At 37.7% G+C, this 20,348-nt stretch overlaps 1 protein-coding gene across 1 annotated transcript in view; it reads left to right on the plus strand.

The window, feature by feature from the left end:
* Positions 1–13,758, plus strand: part of fam204a (family with sequence similarity 204 member A) — a 22,184-nt gene extending 8,426 nt beyond the window's left edge. Inside the window, exons 6-7 of the mRNA XM_073835070.1 lie at positions 13,026–13,135; positions 13,504–13,758. Coding sequence (XP_073691171.1) covers positions 13,026–13,135; positions 13,504–13,555 — 162 coding nt within the window. The 3' untranslated portion in view covers positions 13,556–13,758. The remainder of the gene's footprint in view (positions 1–13,025; positions 13,136–13,503) is intronic.
* Positions 13,759–20,348: the final 6,590 nt, after the last annotated feature.

Consider the following 20,348-nt stretch of genomic DNA (forward strand, 5'->3'; position numbering starts at 1 on the left):
ACACAAAAGGCACCGAATTCCAGGAATGACCCTGTTAGGATGTTTATACACTCTTAAAAAAAAAGGTTCTTTATTGGCAATTAGGGCTGCAACGATTAATCGAACGATGTTGTGAGGCGCGTCTAGACAATGAAGCCGGTACCACGCCAAAAATCGAATGAAAATCGAATTCGATTTTCAGCGCGATTTGGCGTGGCTTGTCAGTGATTTACGGCGGGGTGTTTGAATTGCCGCTCCAGCTGAACGCACGTGATGGAGATTTACTACTAATCAAAGTACCGGCTTCATTGTCTAGACGCGCCTCACAACATCGTTCGATTAATCGTTGCAGCCCTATTGGCAATTATGGTTCCATGAAGAACCTTAAACATCAATGGAACCTTTCAAATGCAGAAAAGGTTCTTTATAGTGTTCTTCAAAATGGTTCTTTTAGAAACTGTTGACTGAAAAATGTTTTTTCTATGGCATCACTGCAAAAACACTCTTTTGGAACCTTTATTTTTAAGAGTATAGCAGCTGTCAGTCTGCAAACAAATGCGGTTGTGTTATGATATATTGCATAAAGCGCTAATTAATCTTCTTTTATCAACTTTATATTTAGGTTAATTAAATGGTTTGTAGCACTCATTCTGTAAATCCCTTTTTGTGATTTGCTATTCCTGTTTTTAAATGTGTTTTCAGTTGCCACAATAATTAATTTTTTTATTAAGATTAATTTTATAGTTTTATTGCGGATAAAACGGTCTCAGGTCATGCTTGGATAAAGCTCTTCCATCCATCCAATTGGGAGGAGCAGCGTTAATCGTGTTAACCTCAAATATTAGTTTCCTACGTAATCAATTACAGCTTCTGTTTCTCTTGGTGTAAATACGAAAATGACACCGTTTACTCCGCACGAATGAAATCATATTGTGATGCTGTTGATTGTTGATCTGAATCAGTTCAAAGCAAGGTGATAATCATGCTCCTAACAAGCGTAGCGCCATGGGAACAAGCATTAAATAGCTCGGTAATGCCAACAACAGGCCCTTGGTTTAGGCAATTTTCTTTTGAGAGTCTTTACGCGGTAATCCATACAGATGCCACTTACGCTTATCTCTGGAGTATCTTTGTGGTTTTATCTGTTTCTTTCCCAGGTAGACGGAGACGTAATAACAGTTTCTTTGGAAACCATTCTCGGAGACATTTCATCATTACATGGGCTTCATTGTGATGCCACACGGCTAAATCAGCCCTCGCTTTTGTTCTTTTGTTTGCTTGAGAATGGCAGATTTAAGCATTCCTTCACAGAGAGTTTATCTAGACTTCAAAAGCAAGTGAAGAATTTCAGAGATGCCATCATGCTGTCTAAATGCTTGCAAATGACAGCACTGGAATGTTTAAGGTTAGTGCCTCTTATCAAATAACACTGCTATAGTAATTATAGCAGGCTGTGTTATTAGTTTGCCATGGCTTGCAGGTAAAAACACAAATACAAACTGCATGGCTTTCATCTTTGATTGACTTACCAGGACCATGTTGTCTCAGAAAGCTTCTTACAGCATCAGTGGATTTGAGCAGACTTAGCAGTCTCGAATCTCTCGCTCAGCCAGACAGCTGAAGTCTGCCTCTGACAGAACACTGGCAGTCGCTGCGCAGTAATGCCACTGTTAGCTGCTTTATTTGTTCTCCGCTAAAGACTGTAAATTACAGTTTTCACCAGGTAATGTGCATTTGTCATCGGCTGGACATGTCCCTAATGCTCTATAGATTGATTCAGCGTCTCGAAGGGAGATGTGGGTATGAAAGATTTTCTGGGAATATCCCGAGATGAGATGATACTTGCATGTTCTGTTTATCCGAAGTTTGAGGGTAACATCATTCTGGGTTTTGCAATGACAGAACAGACTGCACACATGGAAGATCATTTCTGAAATTTGAAGGGTTTCAGATTTAGGTACATGAATTGCACCATCTGTTATTGTAGCCATACATTATTTCTGAATGTATGTGCCAAATGTAGCAACCTATATATTAATATTTAAAAGATTTTTTAATGTTTTTAAAAGAAGAACTGGTTTTAAAAAGAATTTACTGGATTATTGATGAATGGAAAGTTCAAAATAACTGTTTATTTTACACAGACTTATTGAATATTGAAAACATACATTCAAACTAAAATTCTTCAACATTTCTCACATTTTCACAGTTCACTATAGATTAGAAAATCGTAATAAAATTTGACGAGCTCAGAGTTAAATTTTGGCAGAACAAATTCTTATTGATAATGTCAGATTTGATAGAATAGACTTTGATAGAAAGGTATGTAATGGATAATTGCACAACTATAAATACTTTGTTGTAGAGATGCACCGATCTGGATTTTGGGGGCCGATCACCAAAAGCAGTATCTGCCGATCCCGATATTACCGATCACAGCGTCAAATCCATAAATTCTTTAATATTGTTGTCTCATAAACATTGACATTGCATTATTAGTATAAAAAGTAGGAAATGAGAAAGTATCATGAATTAACCAGTTTTATTGCAGGCTGAGGCAAATTTCAATATTTAACACTCTCGAGACTCTCAGAGACAACTTGGACTCAGCTTACATAGAGTAAGTGTTGCTCACTATCTTAAACTGTCTTTTGGCCGTAATTATGTGTACAACACAACATTGAGGTTGACCAAACTGTTAGTGTAATCTGTTAACAACGCACATTATAAACCCGTCTTTTTAGGCAAGAACCAGATAATGAGTGTCAGGTCATGAAATGTTTTTAATACGATGGAAGCTGTATTATGTGGTCACAATTTAATAAAAACATTGTAAGTTAGACCTATTAATAGTAATGATTTAATTTCAAACAACGAATACATTTTATAGAGAAGGTGAACAAAGTATCAATGGAGCTTTTTGGAAACTCCGAATCAGCAAACCACTGCGTCACAAAAAGATTCACTGTTTCGAAGCGCTCCAATCGGATCGCGAATCATTTGATTCAGAACGTTCAACTTTAAAGCGCGTATGGCGAATCATTTGATTCAGACGACTTTAAAGCACGTATCACGAATAATTTGATTTAGATCGGGACGTAGGAGCAGCTTCGTGAGACGTTTTATCCCCACCATGGATAAAAATAATTCAGCAGAGGCAGGGATGCATAGACCAGAGGGGGGGGGGGGGAATCCCCCCAGGAAATCGCACTCTGTACATATACATGCACGCTCTTTTTCTTTCTCTGCCTTATCAGAAGCTAAATTTGTAAACTCGGTATACTCCTTAATGTGAGAAACTTTCAAATGTCGTATCATGTTCGTTGTGTTGTTGTGTTCGTGTCTTTTGTAGCACTCCTCCTCGGGGTATCTCCTTTGCACACACCTTGCAAACGGCAAATTTGTTGTCCTTCTCGGACACGTTGTAAAAAACCCATACCGGCGACGCCATCTTCAGTGTTAATGCGTTGAAGAGACAGCCACGCCCATTAGGAGACCCTAGTCTGAGAAGTGGGAATGCATGCTCTGGCGGCTGTTTGTTGTTGTAAACGTCATCTGATCGGCCTGCTCTGATCTATTTTGAGAACTCCGATCAAAACCGATACACTGTTTAGTCTGTGGTGTAAAAAGATCGCATTAGCAATTAAAGAAAAAACACCTGTACAATATATCGTCTGAGATAATATTGTAATTGTTTTTTATAACGATGTGCCATTTGATATTATCGAGAATATTACGAAAAACCCAAACAAAACACACCTACAGAGTGCAGGCATAACGTTGCATTACGTGATGAAGTCTAGTAAGTATGCATTTAGAGTGTGTTCTTTTAGTGCTTGATTCAGTCTATTAAAATGCATTTAGAATGATCACATAATTCAAGATATAGGGACAGAAAATGTATATATGTATGTCATTTCATAATATAGATAATATCACACAAAGAGTGCCGTGTTTTTCTTCAAAACTCTGCATGACTATGAATGTGATATTGATTTTACACAACAGTTCAATAAACAAGAAGTTAATAATAAAAGACTTAGCTTTTAGACAGCATATTTCTTGTTTTTGCGCAATTTCGCCAACAAAAATCATTCCAAACACAGCCACGGTACTGCTTTACGTCAACTGTTTGAATGATTCGGTTCAATCGCAATGACTCACTTATTAACAGCGATTTGCTCACACTTACTGGCGGTTTTAATTTCACGTTCAAAGCATCTTTTTACTTTTTAAATTATTTATTATTATTTAAATTATTTCAAATATAGCTGGATTAACATGTGCAAATACATCTAAATGGTACTTCATATGCAACTTCTGCAAAGATGAATTTTTTTGATACTGATTTAATTTAGTTTGGTAACAGCCTAAATGTATTATTAATATAATTGACTGATTAAATGTAAGAATTTGACTCAAAAGGTAATGCACACTTTTAGATAAAATGGTTTTATAAAGGTAAAAATCCATTTAAACTTATTGGAAAAAATCATTTCTATCCCTGCTGTGAACTGACCTCACAGAATATGAAGAATATTAAAAACTTTAGGAGTCGGCACTGTAGTCCGGTAGCACAATAACACACACAGCAAAATATTGTCTAATTATCGTTATCAATAAAATCCCAGAAAATATAGAGATATTATTTTTTGTCAATATCTCACATATCTAGGTCAAAGTGTCTGAATAATTTTTGGTCCCAAATTTTTATCAGTCCACTTTATGAAGAATTTTTGGGTATGTCACAGTTTACTTTACTTTATTTTGCTATCCTCACTTGCATAAATGAACTATACTATTTACCACTAGTGAAAAAATATCAAAAATTTTATCTGGTGTCTAAATAATTTTTGATTCGAAAGTATCTTTAATGTTTGAAGTTCTTTGTTGAATAAAAGTATTATTATTAAATTATTCAGTAGTTGGTTCAATAGTTGGTCTTTAACCACTTTAGTTTAGAGGAGAGTATTGCAAGAACAGGAAATGATGGAAAGACAAATGGAGGAATGTTGCAAGCCAGATCTAAGCTACAATCATCCATATGAGCACCAGAGCTCAATGTGCTAACCATTTGTGCCTTGATCTCTTTTTTTGACTGAGTTGATGTAATCAAAACAACTTTCTATCATGCAACATTTCCTGTGAATGAAACACAAACTCTAGATAAACAGAGAAATTTGTTGCCCTGTTTCAAGGGTCCTTGGGGGCAATTTGGATATTAGTGAAGCATTTTATGCCCTAATTTCTAATCCGGCTATAGTATTCATTATCACAGCGCTCCGTGCGGCCACAGAACACTCTGCCCAGGATAAATGTTGTTGTAGACACAGCTGTTTGAAATAATGCAATAAACATCTAAACAGTCAATAATCCCAACTGTGGCAAGCCTCAATTTCAAGGTTCTAGTAATATTTGTCTACTGATATATGAAATATCTTACATTCTGTAATATGTTTACATGCTAATACAGCGTTAAATTAAAGTGTTAAGAAGTCAATGAGACAAGGTCTTGTGATTTTTTTTTTTTAAGCCCCTTGAATTTGTCCTGTAGAATGATTTTTTTTTTTTTGGGTCATAACCCATTTATCTTTGAGGTTAAATCTTTCCCCCCTTTTCTCTTCTCAGAAGTTTTAATGCTTTATATTTAAAAATCTCCTGTTTGGAAACATATAAATGTAGTGGAATTATTGGTTACTTCCTTTTGTAGCTTTTTTTAATCATATGATAATATTTTCCCCTGTTCCCTTTAATCTGCCAATTAAAGCAAATTTGTTAAAACCTTTCAAGTTATCCTAAAAAAGTGTGCGATATGTGGGCTTTCATCTTTGTCTGGGTGTTTAAACACAAATGTGGATCGTAAAGGTTCCTTTGAGATTTTCCTTTCATAAAAGAGTATTCAAATATTCTGTAGAAGGTTTAACTCTTCCTTTTTGTTTTTGATTCACAAAGTGCTTTACACATTTGTGTAAAAGGTAAAAGCTTTTTCATTGATCAGAATTAAATACAGCATTATCAAATTCTTCCCTGCATATCCTCTAACAAAAAAAAAAAAAAAAAAAAAAAAGATACAGGTACCGGTTCAAAATGCTTTAGCTAACTGACCTTTAAAACTGGGAACATTTTGGCTTAATGAAAATATGAAGTACACTGTTGTCTTGTTCTTTTTTTTGCCATATATATACACACACACACACACACATTTGTTCAGATCTCTGCATTCTGTTACTGTGCATTTTGAGTATTTATTAGATATACACCCTGGACCATATCTCCATTTATTAGATATGACCCTGGACCACAAAAACAGTCTTAAGTAGCACTGGTATATTTGTAGCAATAGCCAAAAATACATTGTATGAGTCAAAATAATCGATTTTTCTTTTATGCCAAAAATCATTAGGATAATAACTGAAGATCATGTTTCATAAAAATACTTTGTAAATTTCCTACTGTAAATTTATCAAAACTTAATTTTTGATTAGTAATATGCATTGCTAAGAACTTCATGTGGACAACTTTAAAGGATTTTTTTTTTAGTACTTAGATTTTTTTTTTGGCACTCTCAGATTTCAGATTTTCAAATATTTGTATCTCAGCCAAATATTGTCATATATTGTTTAAAAAAATTGACCCTTCTGATTGGTTTTGTGGTCCAGGGTCACATATTAGCTTTACGTTAAATGCACTTTTTGCTTTGGGGGGTGCAAAAAGCCTAATACAAGAAAAACAGTGCAAAAAAAGTCAGATGTTTAAGATCATTACACTTTCTACCACAGTTTAGTTTGCATGTCAAAGATTATACCAAAGCTCTGATTGTTTGAAAATATTGTTTCTGACTTCCAGATTCATGTTTTATTCAGATGTTTTGATTTTGAACAGCTTTTGCCTGTAGAGAATGCATTACTTGCGCTGACTTATTTTTAAGGGGTTTCATTTAGCCTTCTAAGCACATTTAATAACAAGAGCTGCAGTCTAAGTCTCAGTGGTAGAGACGAACTGAGCAAGACTAAACAAAGGACTGTCACACTTTATTATTTCCTACAGTTTTTCTCTGCCCTGATCACAAATATTAGCTCCGCATTACCACTTCAAAACGCAGACTTTCTGGTCTCGAGCGGTGGGGGGTACTGCGTCCGTTTCAAGTTCTCCAGGAGCCAGACAATATGAAAATGATTAAAAGACAGAGACGCAGTCTGAAAAGGAGTTTTTGGAGGGGGCGCAAAAAGATAAAGTCGGGAGAGTGAGCATTCCTGAACACGGGCACATATATACTTTGCATTTTGTGACTTAGATGCTTTTTTTTTTTCGTCATCACAGTCAAGATTATGCATTAGAATTGCCTTAATATACCTATTAAATGTGTTGCATTGCCATTTCCTTTATCAGCCTTCATCTCTGACCAATCAGCCGGGGTTTTCTTCTAATATGCTTTTGAAAAACAGCATGTCTCAGTAACTACGAACATATCTAATGACGAGGTTCTCTGAAAGTTGCCTTTGTGTGTTCTTTACCGGGGTGTCATACTGTTTGAAGTGCCATTATTGTAGTTAGGTCAAACGTATTGGTAGAAACCAATCCAATTAAAATGCACTAGTTTGACAGCTTTTGTAAAGGAAGTTGTACAGGCTGACAAAAGCTTATTGCATTAAACATAACGTATGTGTATTTATTTATTTTGAACCAATAATTAATCATCTTTTTACTGATTTAAAGCAGTACGATTTGATATTTTTAGCCCCTTTCTTCATCTCTAACACGCAGGCTGGCTCTTCCTCCTGTGCGGGTCCCTCTGGCAACGAGAAAACCGCTAAGCAGAAACTCTCCTCTTTGTTCCATTTTCTTTCAGCATTAGCAATTTATCACAGAATGAACTTTTATTATATCTGTAGATGACTCACATTAAATTTTTGCCCATTAATTTTGAAATGGGTTTTGAAATGGGTCCTAAGCTTTTATCAAATGCTGGGGAATCTCATTTGGATTATTGTATTTCATTAATTACTTGATAGACAAAGCATACTTTTCAATGTAGATTTTTTTGTGCTGTTTAATTAATTAGCATGTTTTCTCTTTTAATTAAAGCCATTTTTTTTCGAATTAAAGCCCACAGCAAAACACATATATAATTTGTTTGTAATTAGCCCTTAATTGGTGGTAGTGGAAGCTTAGCACCCTCGTTTCCTTTTTTTTTTCTCCTGATTGCCATTTTATTGCCAGTCAGTCATTAATTAAACTGTTTTTCTAATTAGCTTATAAAACTGTTGATGGCACATTATTGTAAGTGTGAGTTCAAAGCTTGCTAATAAGCCTTGCCTGCTCAGAAGAGGGAAGATAATGAAATGCGCACAAAGCCAGTGAACTTTCAGACTTTTTTCCACTCCCTTGTTCCCTGAAGATGACAGTCTTATGTATCTGGAATCAGATTATTGGGGCTGAAACATAGAGAAGCGCATTATACTGAGAGCTTTTCCAGCTAGATCCCCCTCAGAGAGGCTGCTTCTCTCTATGTCTTGTAATGCTGTTTGTCAAGTTGGTGGCAAGATTACAGGAACTCCTTGTCTTATTTCCCCCACCACCCCCTTGAGACTGATAAGCTATGTTAACTGGATCTTTCACTGTATACAAGGATATCAAGTGTAGGACTCTCAATATGTCACTTTTGTTGAGAGGATTTCGTCTCCTTTGCTTTAGTGCAGATGACACAGGGTATTGTCATGGGAGCGTGGCCTGATTCATTTCATTCAAGCAATGCCGTGGTTTTCTTGAGATTTCCCTTGGCATTGTTTTAAAGCAAGCCATGATTATTACTTGCATATCTGTTGAAACTGAATCAGTTTAGCTTGTCAAAACACAATTACAGTACTGTTATTGATGTATTTGTGATATTAGTACAAAAAATGTGAGAAAATGTAATTAGTTCTCAAAAATAAGTAGCACAGGTATATTTGTAGCAATAGCCAAAAATACATTGTAAGGGTCAAAATGATCAATTTTTCTTTAATGCCATACACCATTAGGATATTAAATAAACATCATGTTCCATGAAAATATTTAGTAAATTTCCTACTGTAAAAATATCAATCAGTAATTTTTGACTAGTAATATGCATTGCTAAGAACTTAATTTTGACAACTTTAATGGCATTTTTCTCAATATTTAGATTTTTTTTTTTTTTGCACCCTCAGATTTCAGAATTTGAAATAGTTGTATCTCGGCCAAATATTGCCCTATCCTAACAAACCATACATCAATGGAATCTCAGTTTCAATAAATTGACCCTTATGACTGGTTTTGTGGTCCAGGGTCACATGCCTCTTTATATTATTCTGTAAATATTCCTATATAAGTGGTACCATAAATTAAAGGGACAAGATGGGGTTTTAGTAGCATTTAGTTGTCTTTGCAGTAGAAACATGATTGATTGATTGATTTGACTGATTCTTGGTAAATCGGTACTACACAACTAGGTAAAACTGGGGAAAAATGATAAACATAAATTAATCAATTGGTCATATCATATGAATTTTGTAGAGGGATATTTAAATATTAGCATTTAGCAAGTACTGTAAGTACAAACCACATAGAAACAACATTAACTGGATACTTATTCCAGTCTTATATAAGTTGAGTGTGCCTATATTATATTGGTATGAAGGTGTGTTTGTGTTTCAATTCTTTTACAGAGTGAATGTTATGTGTGTAACAACTCTTGTATAAGCCAGTATACAATTGTACACTGTAAAAAAATGTCCAACTTAAAATAATTTGTTACCCATCTGTCTTCAAATTTTTAGTTTAGTCAACTAAAATTTTCAAGTTGTCATTTAAATTAACGTTAAGTAACTTAAAATTTCAAGTTGACTAAAATGAAAAATTTAAGCCAGCGGGGTAAGAAATTATTTAATTTTTTTTTTTTTTAACAATGTAGGAGTTTTAATTGTTTGCAACCCTTGGTTTGTCGGTATGTGGATGTGACAGTGACAGCCTGGGTTATAAATGCAAGCTCCAGAATTGATTTAAAACCTTTTTTAAACATCTGCAAGGAAATTACTGGAATTTTTTTTCTGACTAAATATATTTATTTATTTGGTAACACTTTACAATAAGGTGTGACTTGCTAACATTAGTTAATTAACTAACATGAAAAGCAATGAACAATAAATGACATTAATTATTCATCTTAGTTAATGTTAGTCAAAAGTACGGTGCATTGTTTGTTCACAGTGTATTAACTAATGTTAACAAACACAACTTGTGATTTTAATAATGCATTAGTAAATGCAAAAATGAACATTATGATTAATAAATGCTGTAGAAGTATTGTTCATTCTTAGTTCATGTTAACTAATGTAGTTAACTAATGAAGCTTATTGCAAAGTGTTACCATTTATTTATTTATTTATTTATTTATATATTTATATTAAAGCTGTTTTTTCCCTCAAGTTAAATAATATCATAATATATTTCAAAGCTTGGTCTGCTCCAAGTTTGCAAGCCGTTATTGTTATATACTGTAGTTTGCAACTGTTGTTTTCATATATTTGTTGAACGCTTCAAATTAATGCACATAATGCATGCTTTTTTGTCTACTTTACAGCATCTGTTGTGAAAGTCAATGATCTACTATACATTACCAAGTGGGTTCTACACTACTGTTGACTTAACCCACCTAGTGGCCCCACGTTGCAGTTACAGGGCTATGCAGAATGAATTCATCCCTCACAGACCTTTCAAAGGTCACGTCATTAATGGTGCTAAATAAACCCAGCACTGAATAAGGCTTTGCCGAGAACTGGCGTAAATGGCACACAATACCTTTAAAGAGGAGAGAAGAGAGGTAAATGACAATAGAAGTGCACTGAATGTAATTCTTACTGAAAATACGGAAAGGTTTAGTGTGACTACCTAGAACAAAGAGCACAAGCGCTTTTTGTTGTGTATGTTATTACCCCCCTTCCCCCCCAAAGCCCACTTTTTTTTCTTTTTTTTTTTGGATTGTGATTTTCATTCCTTTTTTTCCTGCCCTGCATTTTTCCTCTGTGCCCGCATTTGATGTGAAAGGATTTGGCACTAAGTCACAAGAGAGGGAAAAGGAGGGGGGGATAAGGATGAAAAAGGAGGGAAAATCATGAAAAGTGGATCAAAAAAGTAAATGAAAAATAATGTCATATTACGGAAAATATGAGAGGCTAATTTGTGCCGACTTTTTGCTAATTTTGTTCTTGCCACAGAAAGAAGTGCTGTCACCTGCTCTGCGCTACACTGATGACAGTGCCAGTGATCCATGAAATAAGCTGCCGCCGGCTTTGTTCTGATAAGAATGAACAAATCTGCACAATGTACTGCGCTCCGAATCTCATTTTCATACTTGCATGCAGGCTAAAAGAAATAAGCTGTTTGCAAGGCTTGATTAATCAGACATTTGAGAGCCTTTTTTTTTTTTCTTTTTTGTCTCTTTGATCTGCTCTGTCTCCTAGGTAACTTGCTTGACATTAATGTTGAGCCCCGGTAAAGACAATCGTGGATAGTAGACTGGACTGATTAAAAAAAAAATTAAGAGCTTTAATGCTTTGAATATAGTAATGTGTGTGAAAACTGGGGAGTCCTGGCTGGAAGAAGCAAAGGGGGGGCTTTATTTTGGTGGTGGGGCTGGGGTGCATGCAGATAATCCTTGTGTCGAAAACGCAGATAAATCTCAAGATTTAAACCTCCTGACAGCAAAGAAAAAATGGTTTTGTTGTTTCGAAATGCTGATTTTTCTCCATATATATACAATCCACACGCGCTTTTCTGCACCTATTCCGCTTCTCCGAAAACACCCTGGTGTGAATTATCTGCGAGCGGATCTGCGCTAAACACGGGCATGATCACCCATTATAACTTCCCTCTCTGCGCTGTCTTGCTAGAAAACATGATTTATGGCTCTTAAAACCTCGAAAAAAATGGCAAGGATTTAAAAAAACTGTCATAGTGTGTTAGCTTCAGGTTATGCAGACGCCTTTACAAATCTTCCAAGTGCCTGTATAGATGAATGCCTCGAGGGCCCAGCCGGAACCCCGCTCTCTCAGCCTGCTAAAGGCCTTATCTTAAATCCAAGCAAAGTACCATTAATCTTTTTGAAAGACCTTTATGGCTTTTAATGTATCCCAAATTAGAACATTTTACACCCTTGGTTCCTGAAATATGGCGATAAAAAGCCTTTAGAGTTTAATTTCTCCTTCCTGCTCGCTCTGACCTGCCTAATCCCAGCATGCATTAGGAGATATTTTAGTTTCAGTCTTTCTAATAAAGTTTATCCCACTTAATTATAATTGAAACATTTTTTTCCACTCTCTTGCTCTCTCCAGGTTTTTCCGAGCCCACAAATGGTGGCACATTTCCTCATTACCAACTGAGTTTTTTTTGTGTGTTCCCTCTGATTGTGTTCTTTCACTGTTCTAAAGAATTACCCTCATATCCCCTCCCGAAAAGAAAAAAATAGGCAAGCGAGAGAAAAGCATTGGCTAAAAAAAGGTTTGCGATTTGTCCAAGTGTTTATCGAAGTTTCTTGCGGTCCAATAATAAACCCATCCCAGGAGTGATGGAAGAGGCCCGGACTCTCCTTTTGTTTCCTGAGCCCTCTGTGTCACTCTGGCTATTGGAATTAATCTAGCCACACCACACACATTTTCCCTCACTGATACCGCCGACATGCGCCTCTCGCCCTCCTCCATTCATTTCGCCGTCCTAAGTGCGTGCACTGCAGTTTTCAGAATTAAAGGTCCTCTTTAGATGAACAGATTAAGTATATGAGATAATAACATTAATTATGCACATCCATGCCGAGTGCTGGAACAGAGGGTTGGGTGTCCTACTTCTATCTATGAACCGCAAATTATTTTTTTATTTTCCAAACTCGTGCATGTGTGTGTCCGTCCGTGCCGATACGAACCGGAGGCGTTCTTTCGAGCACCACCTTGACGCACTGGCAGTACTGGTGAGCTTTGCCAAGCAGACTGATTTTCTCCAGCTAATGGAGCTTGTCTCTGTCTCCTTCTCAATAGCTGGCCGTGAAAATCGCACAAGCCGCCGATTGCCGTGACTTCGCCCGCACCAAACAGGAAGCGGAGGCTTCCCGGGCAGCCCGAAAAAGGAGGAAGCAAATCGCTTGGGGGTTTGTTGTCTGCTTTTTTTTCCCCTCTTCTGTTCGTCCCTGGTGCTGATAACCTGCAGTTTCATTAAGTCACTCTGCATTTCACACTTTAAATGTCCGCTCTTTCCTGGACATGCTGCTGTGTGTTAACTCATGTGTATTCACTAGAGCTTTCTAATGAGTATGCGGATGCTGCTTATCTTTTTGGTCAGTCAGTCCCTTTAGAGGGTCTCTGAATGTCCATCGTGAGCTTATAGCTCTGTGTTTTTGCAATTATATGCGAGCATATTTATCCAAACTAATCTGTATTTCTGCTTTATTGTTTTTTTTCTACTATTTTGAGTCAAATTCATCACATTCACTGCATTTTTTTTTTGTTGTAATTTTAGGTTTGAAGCAAAGAAACGATGGGAAACCAAAAGCAATATGGGATTCATGTGACATTCACTGCAGTCTGCAGTTGAAACGTTTCTGAAAAAAGATGAGTAAAGATTTGGCATGTTGATAATTGTTTATAGAGTTAATCTTTTTATAATACACAATTTCCTTTCTTTTTTTGTAAAATGTCATTTTCTTTCTGAATCAGTTTTTTGGTCATTCATTCAGATTTGTGGGTCATAGCTAAATAAATTCCATAAGCACACCATTATTGTTAGATTGCTGGTTATTGTATGTATTTTTGTTTCTTTTCTCATAATTAAATCTGGCGCGTACAGCCGCGCACGCCATTTATTTACTGCCGTAAGTGGGTTAATCAGGAGCCGCTTTTTTTCTTCCACGGAGGTATGGAGCGAGGGAAGAGAAAGGAGAGATTAGGGGCCTAATGCAATGTACAGGATAATATGCAATAGGATTTGCCTGGGCAAAATGAAATTTGTCGGCTGTAAGGAGGTTTGAGCAGTCATAAACGAGGAGTTTAGTCGGGGTTCGAGTGTAAGATGACTGTGTGTGAGGGAGAAAGAAAACGAGATGGAGAACGGTGGTGTGTATGACACTGGACTCAACCCATGATGCATCTTTGAGAGGATTCCTGTGGATGGTGCACATTTTTATAAGCCTGTGTGTTAGATAAGATCCAGTTGACTGCACTTCTCAAATATGAAATGTATTTATTTCTGTATAGAATGTATAGATATTATTCTGTTGATATATATTTATTTTAAAGTAACAGTTGACAAAAAAAATCTTAAATCTGCCATTAATTTTGTTCCAAACCTGTATGATTTTCTTTCTTCTGAGGAACTCACAAGAAGAAGCTTTAAAAAATGTGACCCTGGACCACAAAACCAGTCTTAAGTAGCATAGGTATATTTGTAGCAATAGCCAAAAATACATTGTATGGGTCAAAATTATAAAATCATTAGAATAATATTAAAATATTAAAAATCATTAGAATATTAAGTAAAAATCATGTTCCATAAAGATATTTTGTAAATTTCCTACCATAAATATATCAAAACTTAATTTTGATTAGTATGCATTGTTAAGAACATTTTGAATTTTGTCAGATTTTCAAATAGTTGTATCTCAGTCAAATATTGTCCTATCCTAACAAACCATACATCAATAGAAAGCTTATTTATTCAATATAGATCTATATACATGTATAAAACTAAGTTTTAAAAAATTGGTTTAGTGGACCAGGATCACAAATGTTCATGCTGCTCATTTCCAAAATATGAAAGTGCATACATAACATAATACAAGTAATCCATATCCATATTTTCAAAGATCATTTTGTATGAGGACAGGCTAAAACCTGTTGTTTGTTAGTAAAAATCTTGCCTTTCACTTTCCTTGTGTTGAAAATAAAGTAAAACACATAATGAGGGTAAATAAATAATGACAATATTTTTCATTTTAATTTTCAGTTGTTTTTTTTTGGCGGGATGATTCTTTATGTCTAGCACCTTTCTTTTTAAACATCCCTCCCACCTCCACGGCTCTGTCTCGTGAGGTCATTAGCGGGAATGTGGAAACTCGCTCCCTTGATTTATGCTCTATTGGCCTGAGGCGGAGACATCTGTAATTTTAGGGCTTTGACATACCCACCCTGACAACAGCCAACTGACAACTGTAGCACAAACTTGTCAGTGCTGCCTTAAGGCAAGGGGTGTGGTTTCAGCCCAGCCAGTTACCACGGAGACATCTCGTTGAAAGTAAAGCACCACTCTGTTGTAAATGCCTTCTTTAATATATCAGTCAAATTGTGGTTTTTAGATCACTAGCATATAAAGTCTTACACCGCGACAAAGACAAAAGAACCCATTATAATCAGTGATTCTGTCTACACTGGAAGCGGTGCGACATGATGTGACAACAAATCCCTGACAGTAAACTCATGTCTGCTTCTGTTTCTGACGTACTCCAAGTACCTTATGACATGAAGCACAAATGGATTGTAAACGGTCGCTTTGTCATTTCCAGTAGTACATTTGCTAGCTGTTACTGTGTGGTGCGATGTGACAACTGTTACGTCAAGTGTAGATGCTCAATGATTCCTTCTGATAAAAACCAAAATTATTTATTTATTCGGCCGAATAAGCGAAAAGGCAGAATAAATTATACCGAACAATGACGTGACGCGATCAAATAGAGGCGCGCACTAATGCAGCAAACAATGTCGGCAGTGTGAAAGCATTCAAAACTGTACAAGAAAGATGCAAAAATCATTACAAGCACCGACAGCGAGAGACTGTTTAGAACGTCTCGGTTACGTATTGTAACCCTCGTTCCCTGAAGGAGGGAACGGAGACGTCACGTGAGGCCGATGACGGGGAAAAACGAAACAAAAGATTCTCCGCCCGGCCCTCCTCCGGGGGAGGGAGTGGTGCGTTCACCACCTCCCAAAGAGCGGCTTCCTCCATCTCTGGGTTGCCCGTCTCAGGGACGCTTGTTCTTGCGTTTCCCACTGGTCTTCGTGGGAGCCTGGACAGGCGGGGCGGGCGCCCTGCGACCGGCTCCACAGCGCCGTTGTGAAGGCTGCTGCGCTGGCTGCTGTGGAGCGAGGGCGGAAGCAGGGGGCCGCCCTCGGCGACGAGCAGACTGAGGTGCCGCCGGCAGCTGGGTGGAGGCAGTAGCAGGAGCACGCCGGGGCAGGATGTGACTGATAGCCTCAGTCTGCTTTTGTGCGGCAGAAAACTGCTGAGCAAAGTTTTCCACCGTGTCGCCGAAGAGGCCGGTCTGGGACACGGGGGCATTTAGGAACCTGATCTTGTTGGTTTCCCTCATGTCGGCCAGACACAGCCAGAGATGGCGTTCCTGGACCACCATCATGGACATCGCACGACCCAGAGACCGCGCAGTCACCTTCGTCGCTCGTAGCGCGAGGTCCGTCGCGATGCGTAGAACTTCTGGGTCGTGCCCACCCTCGTACAGGCCCTTCAGTGCCTGAGCCTGATGGACCTTTAACAACGCCATAGCGTGTAAAGCGGAACCAGCAGCCCCACAGGCCGCATAGGCACTGCCGAGAGCCGACGAGTGCCTACAGGCGTGGGAGAGGAGCAACGGGTTGCCCCACCAAGTGGAAGCGGCGCCGGGACACAATTGCATCGCCACCGCACGCTCCACCGGCGGGACAGCTGTGTACCCCTGCGCTGGTCCACCATCATGGGTGGTGAGGGAGGACGTGCCACTGGAGCGGTTTCTGGCAGTGAAAGGTGCCGTCCACGTCCCAGTGAGCTCATCATGCACTTCCGGGAAGAAAGGCACTGGGGCACAACCAGCGCGGGCCACCCAAAGATACCAATTGTCCAGCCGAGAGGGGTCGGGACGTGATGGAGGGTTCCATTCAAGCCCTACCTTCTCGGCGGCCCGGGCAAGCATAGCCATCATCTCCGGGTCGGTATCCGGCACCGCTGACTGCCGAGTGGACGGCAGCAATCCGAAATCATCCTCCCCCGAGAGGTCTGGCTCACCCTCCGATGGCGCGATCGACATCTGGTCGTCAGGGGGAGCCCCAAAAGTAATGAGTGGTACCCCACAAGGAGGTCCAGCACACTCTTCTGGGAGCTCCACTGGAAGCGGAGTGTCGGTGGAAGGAGAAACCTCCGACAGATTTTCCGCCGGGGAATTTCTCACCGTCAGACCAGTCAGCCCTCTGCCAGAGGTAGAGTGGGAACGGTAGATCTGGACAAAGGAACTGGCACCCCGCCCCTTTGCAAGAAGCGGAGTCTGGTCTGCAGCTCCATGATGGACATGCCGCCGCAATGACGACATGACTCATCCACGAACGCCGCCTGAGCGGGCTCAATGCCCAGGCATGTCAGACAGCGATCGTGACCATCACCTGGCGCCAGGTAATGACCGCATCCAGAAACGCACGGGTGAAACATCATATTGTTCTTTTAGTTTGCCTCGTCTTTAAAAAGACGTTCACCTGTGGCACTCTTTTAGAATACTGCTCTATGTGCTGAAGCGCACAGGGGAGATGGCCACTTGCGACACAGAAGGCGGGTAGTGCAGTCCTTAACTGTGCGCTTTTTCCACCCACAGATGACCACCACCGCTGACGCTCCGTGCCGCCAACACCAGCAGAAAAGAGTTGTCTTGCTCGCTCGTTTCTTTCCGTCTTCAATTCAGATGAACGGCTCCGAAGCGAAAGCTTGTCTATGCATTGCACCGGCTGCCTATTTATGCTCATGCTGTGATCAGCGACAGCTGGATGCAATCATGCATGCCAATATCCATTGGCTCGTTTAGTTTACACACGAAGAGGATTGGTATCTCTAAGCGATATCCCAGTTCGTCGTCCTCCGACGTGACGTCGAGAGACCGACTGAGAGGGAACTGCGTCGCATGTCTTCGATGAGAAGAGAAAGGGGTGGTTGTTGCTAGTTACTGTATTATGACTGAAATCGCGAAATGGCCTTAAACCATTAGTAAATAAACTGCAGAGTGTTATGTTGTCTAATACACACACAAATTGTATGTATTCTGACAGCTCTGCACAAGCTTGTTAGCCAGGGTTCAAAGTCCAAAGCCTGAGGACAATCTGCGCTGAAACAGCATAATGAGAGTCGTTCATAAATCTGCTGCTGTCAGCAAAAAGTAGTACTGAGTTCTTATTTTGGGTTTCCGCCAAAATAAAAATCAACATACTAATACATTTTATTATAACATTCTCCTTTGCTCAGCAAGGCTGCATTTATTTGTACATTAAAAACACATGCCTGATTCAAGAAGGTCTTAAGGTGGCCAAAGAATATAATTTTACTAACTTATTAATTTTAAGTTAAATTGTGCTTTGTTGGTAGGCTATAATGTATACTAAAATGTTCAAAATGTTCAGTGTTAAGTAAATATTTTTAAATTGTTGTTTTGTAATTGATTTTTTTTTTTTTTTAAAGTAAGACAAAAAAGCACATTTTGGCTATTTAATTTATGCAATGGTGAAAAAAATTGGCAAAATACATGCGGGGAAAAACACAAAAAACCGTGTTCGGTTTAAGTTTGTTCGGCTTCAGCCAAGAATTTTTATTTTGGCGCATCCCTATTAAATTATACACTTTCGGAAAGAAAGAAAGAAAACAAACCAACAAATAAATAAATAAATAATTAAAATTATACATAAAAATAAAAATGTCCAGATGCTTTTATATTCTGCAAGATAGGTAGATATATATGACTATGAAGACTAAAATGGAAAAGGAATAAAAAACTTAATCTGAATTTCTGTTGTTTTAGAGTATAATGTAATAATAATAATGTTTTTTTCCACACTTGACATATTTAACAGCAATACGATGGCCTCTGCAAGTGTTTCCTTATGGGATTTATGGGATATCCTTATGGGATAGCAAAATGTCATCCATGTATTGTTTGCTTACTGTATTATATACTGGATATTTAGTAGGGTTGAGTTTTGACACAAATTTCATGATTTGATTTCTGTTTCACAAGCTTGTGATTCGATTTGATTTCTGATAAAATTTTATATTGATTATTATTTATATATATATATATATATATATATATATATATATATATATATATATATATATATATCAGGTACAGTACATGCCTAATTTTCTCAAGCAAAAAATCTCTCAACTAATGGAGGGTAGTCACACTGGACAAAAAAAACTTAATTGAGAGAATTTTACGCATCTGAATTCAAATTAGTTCATTTTAACCTTCAATTTTATAGTAATGTAGTACCAACTGCATTGTAAAAAACCAATTTGTTGAGTCAAGTTAAAATAATTTGTTACCCAGCTGCCTTAAAATTAAGTTGAATCAACTCAAATATGTCACTTAGTACAACTTAACATTTCAAGTTGACTGAACTTAAAATTTTAAGGCAGCTGGGTAACAAATTATTAAAATTATTTAAAATATTCGTAATCTGAAAACAGATTTAAGAATTTATAAAAAAATATCAATCTAATTTACCTAGACCCAAACCAAACCTTTTAAAGGTACTGTATGCATATTCATATGCAATGTTAGTCTTCAATGTATGAACATTCCATATAAATTACAACTGTTATTTATCTATTTAAAATTGTGATTCTGTAATCAGTAATGCTCTGTAACGTATTACTGTATTTCTGAATTAACTTGCTTTTGATTTATGTATATTTTATAACTCATGCTTCCACATGTGTCACAACCGTCTCAGAATGTGTTTAGAACATGTCCAAGGCTGAACCACATCTCATCAGCCTACCATTAGTCATCTTGGTCTTTTTGTCTTTAAGGAGGGCACATGTCATCACCTTTGAGGTGCTAATTACACTCATCTTGCAGAAGTCTTTACACTGAGTGTCTCATCTGCTGAAAGATGACATCTTTTCACCATTCCAGAATTCCAAGCCTACGTCACTGGACTGAAATTCATACACATTTACAACGCAAAGGCTTGTGCAAAATATTTTTATTGTTGCATTGCGCAACAGCCTGAAGAATGTTTCCAACACTTTTGTGAGGTTTGCCAGAGACATTTATAATTATTAGGTATAAAAACACTGTCAGTCATATTTTTTTGAAGTCTTGAAGTAGTAAGTGATGTTTAAAGTTAATATAAATTACTGACTCTATATAGTTTCCCACAGAATTTGTGAACTTTTATAGCAGCAGGGGAGGTCATATCCACATATATATATACACTACTTTTTAAAAGATATTTTAAATTCCAATATGTCTTAACATTGCTCCTTTACTGTATTTTTAATACAATAAATATAGCCTTGATGACTTAAAAAACACTGAAAAATCTTACTGGTCACAATCT

This window comes from Garra rufa, chromosome 2 (assembly GCF_049309525.1).
Source record: "Garra rufa chromosome 2, GarRuf1.0, whole genome shotgun sequence".
In the NCBI taxonomy this organism is placed as follows: domain Eukaryota; kingdom Metazoa; phylum Chordata; class Actinopteri; order Cypriniformes; family Cyprinidae; genus Garra; species Garra rufa.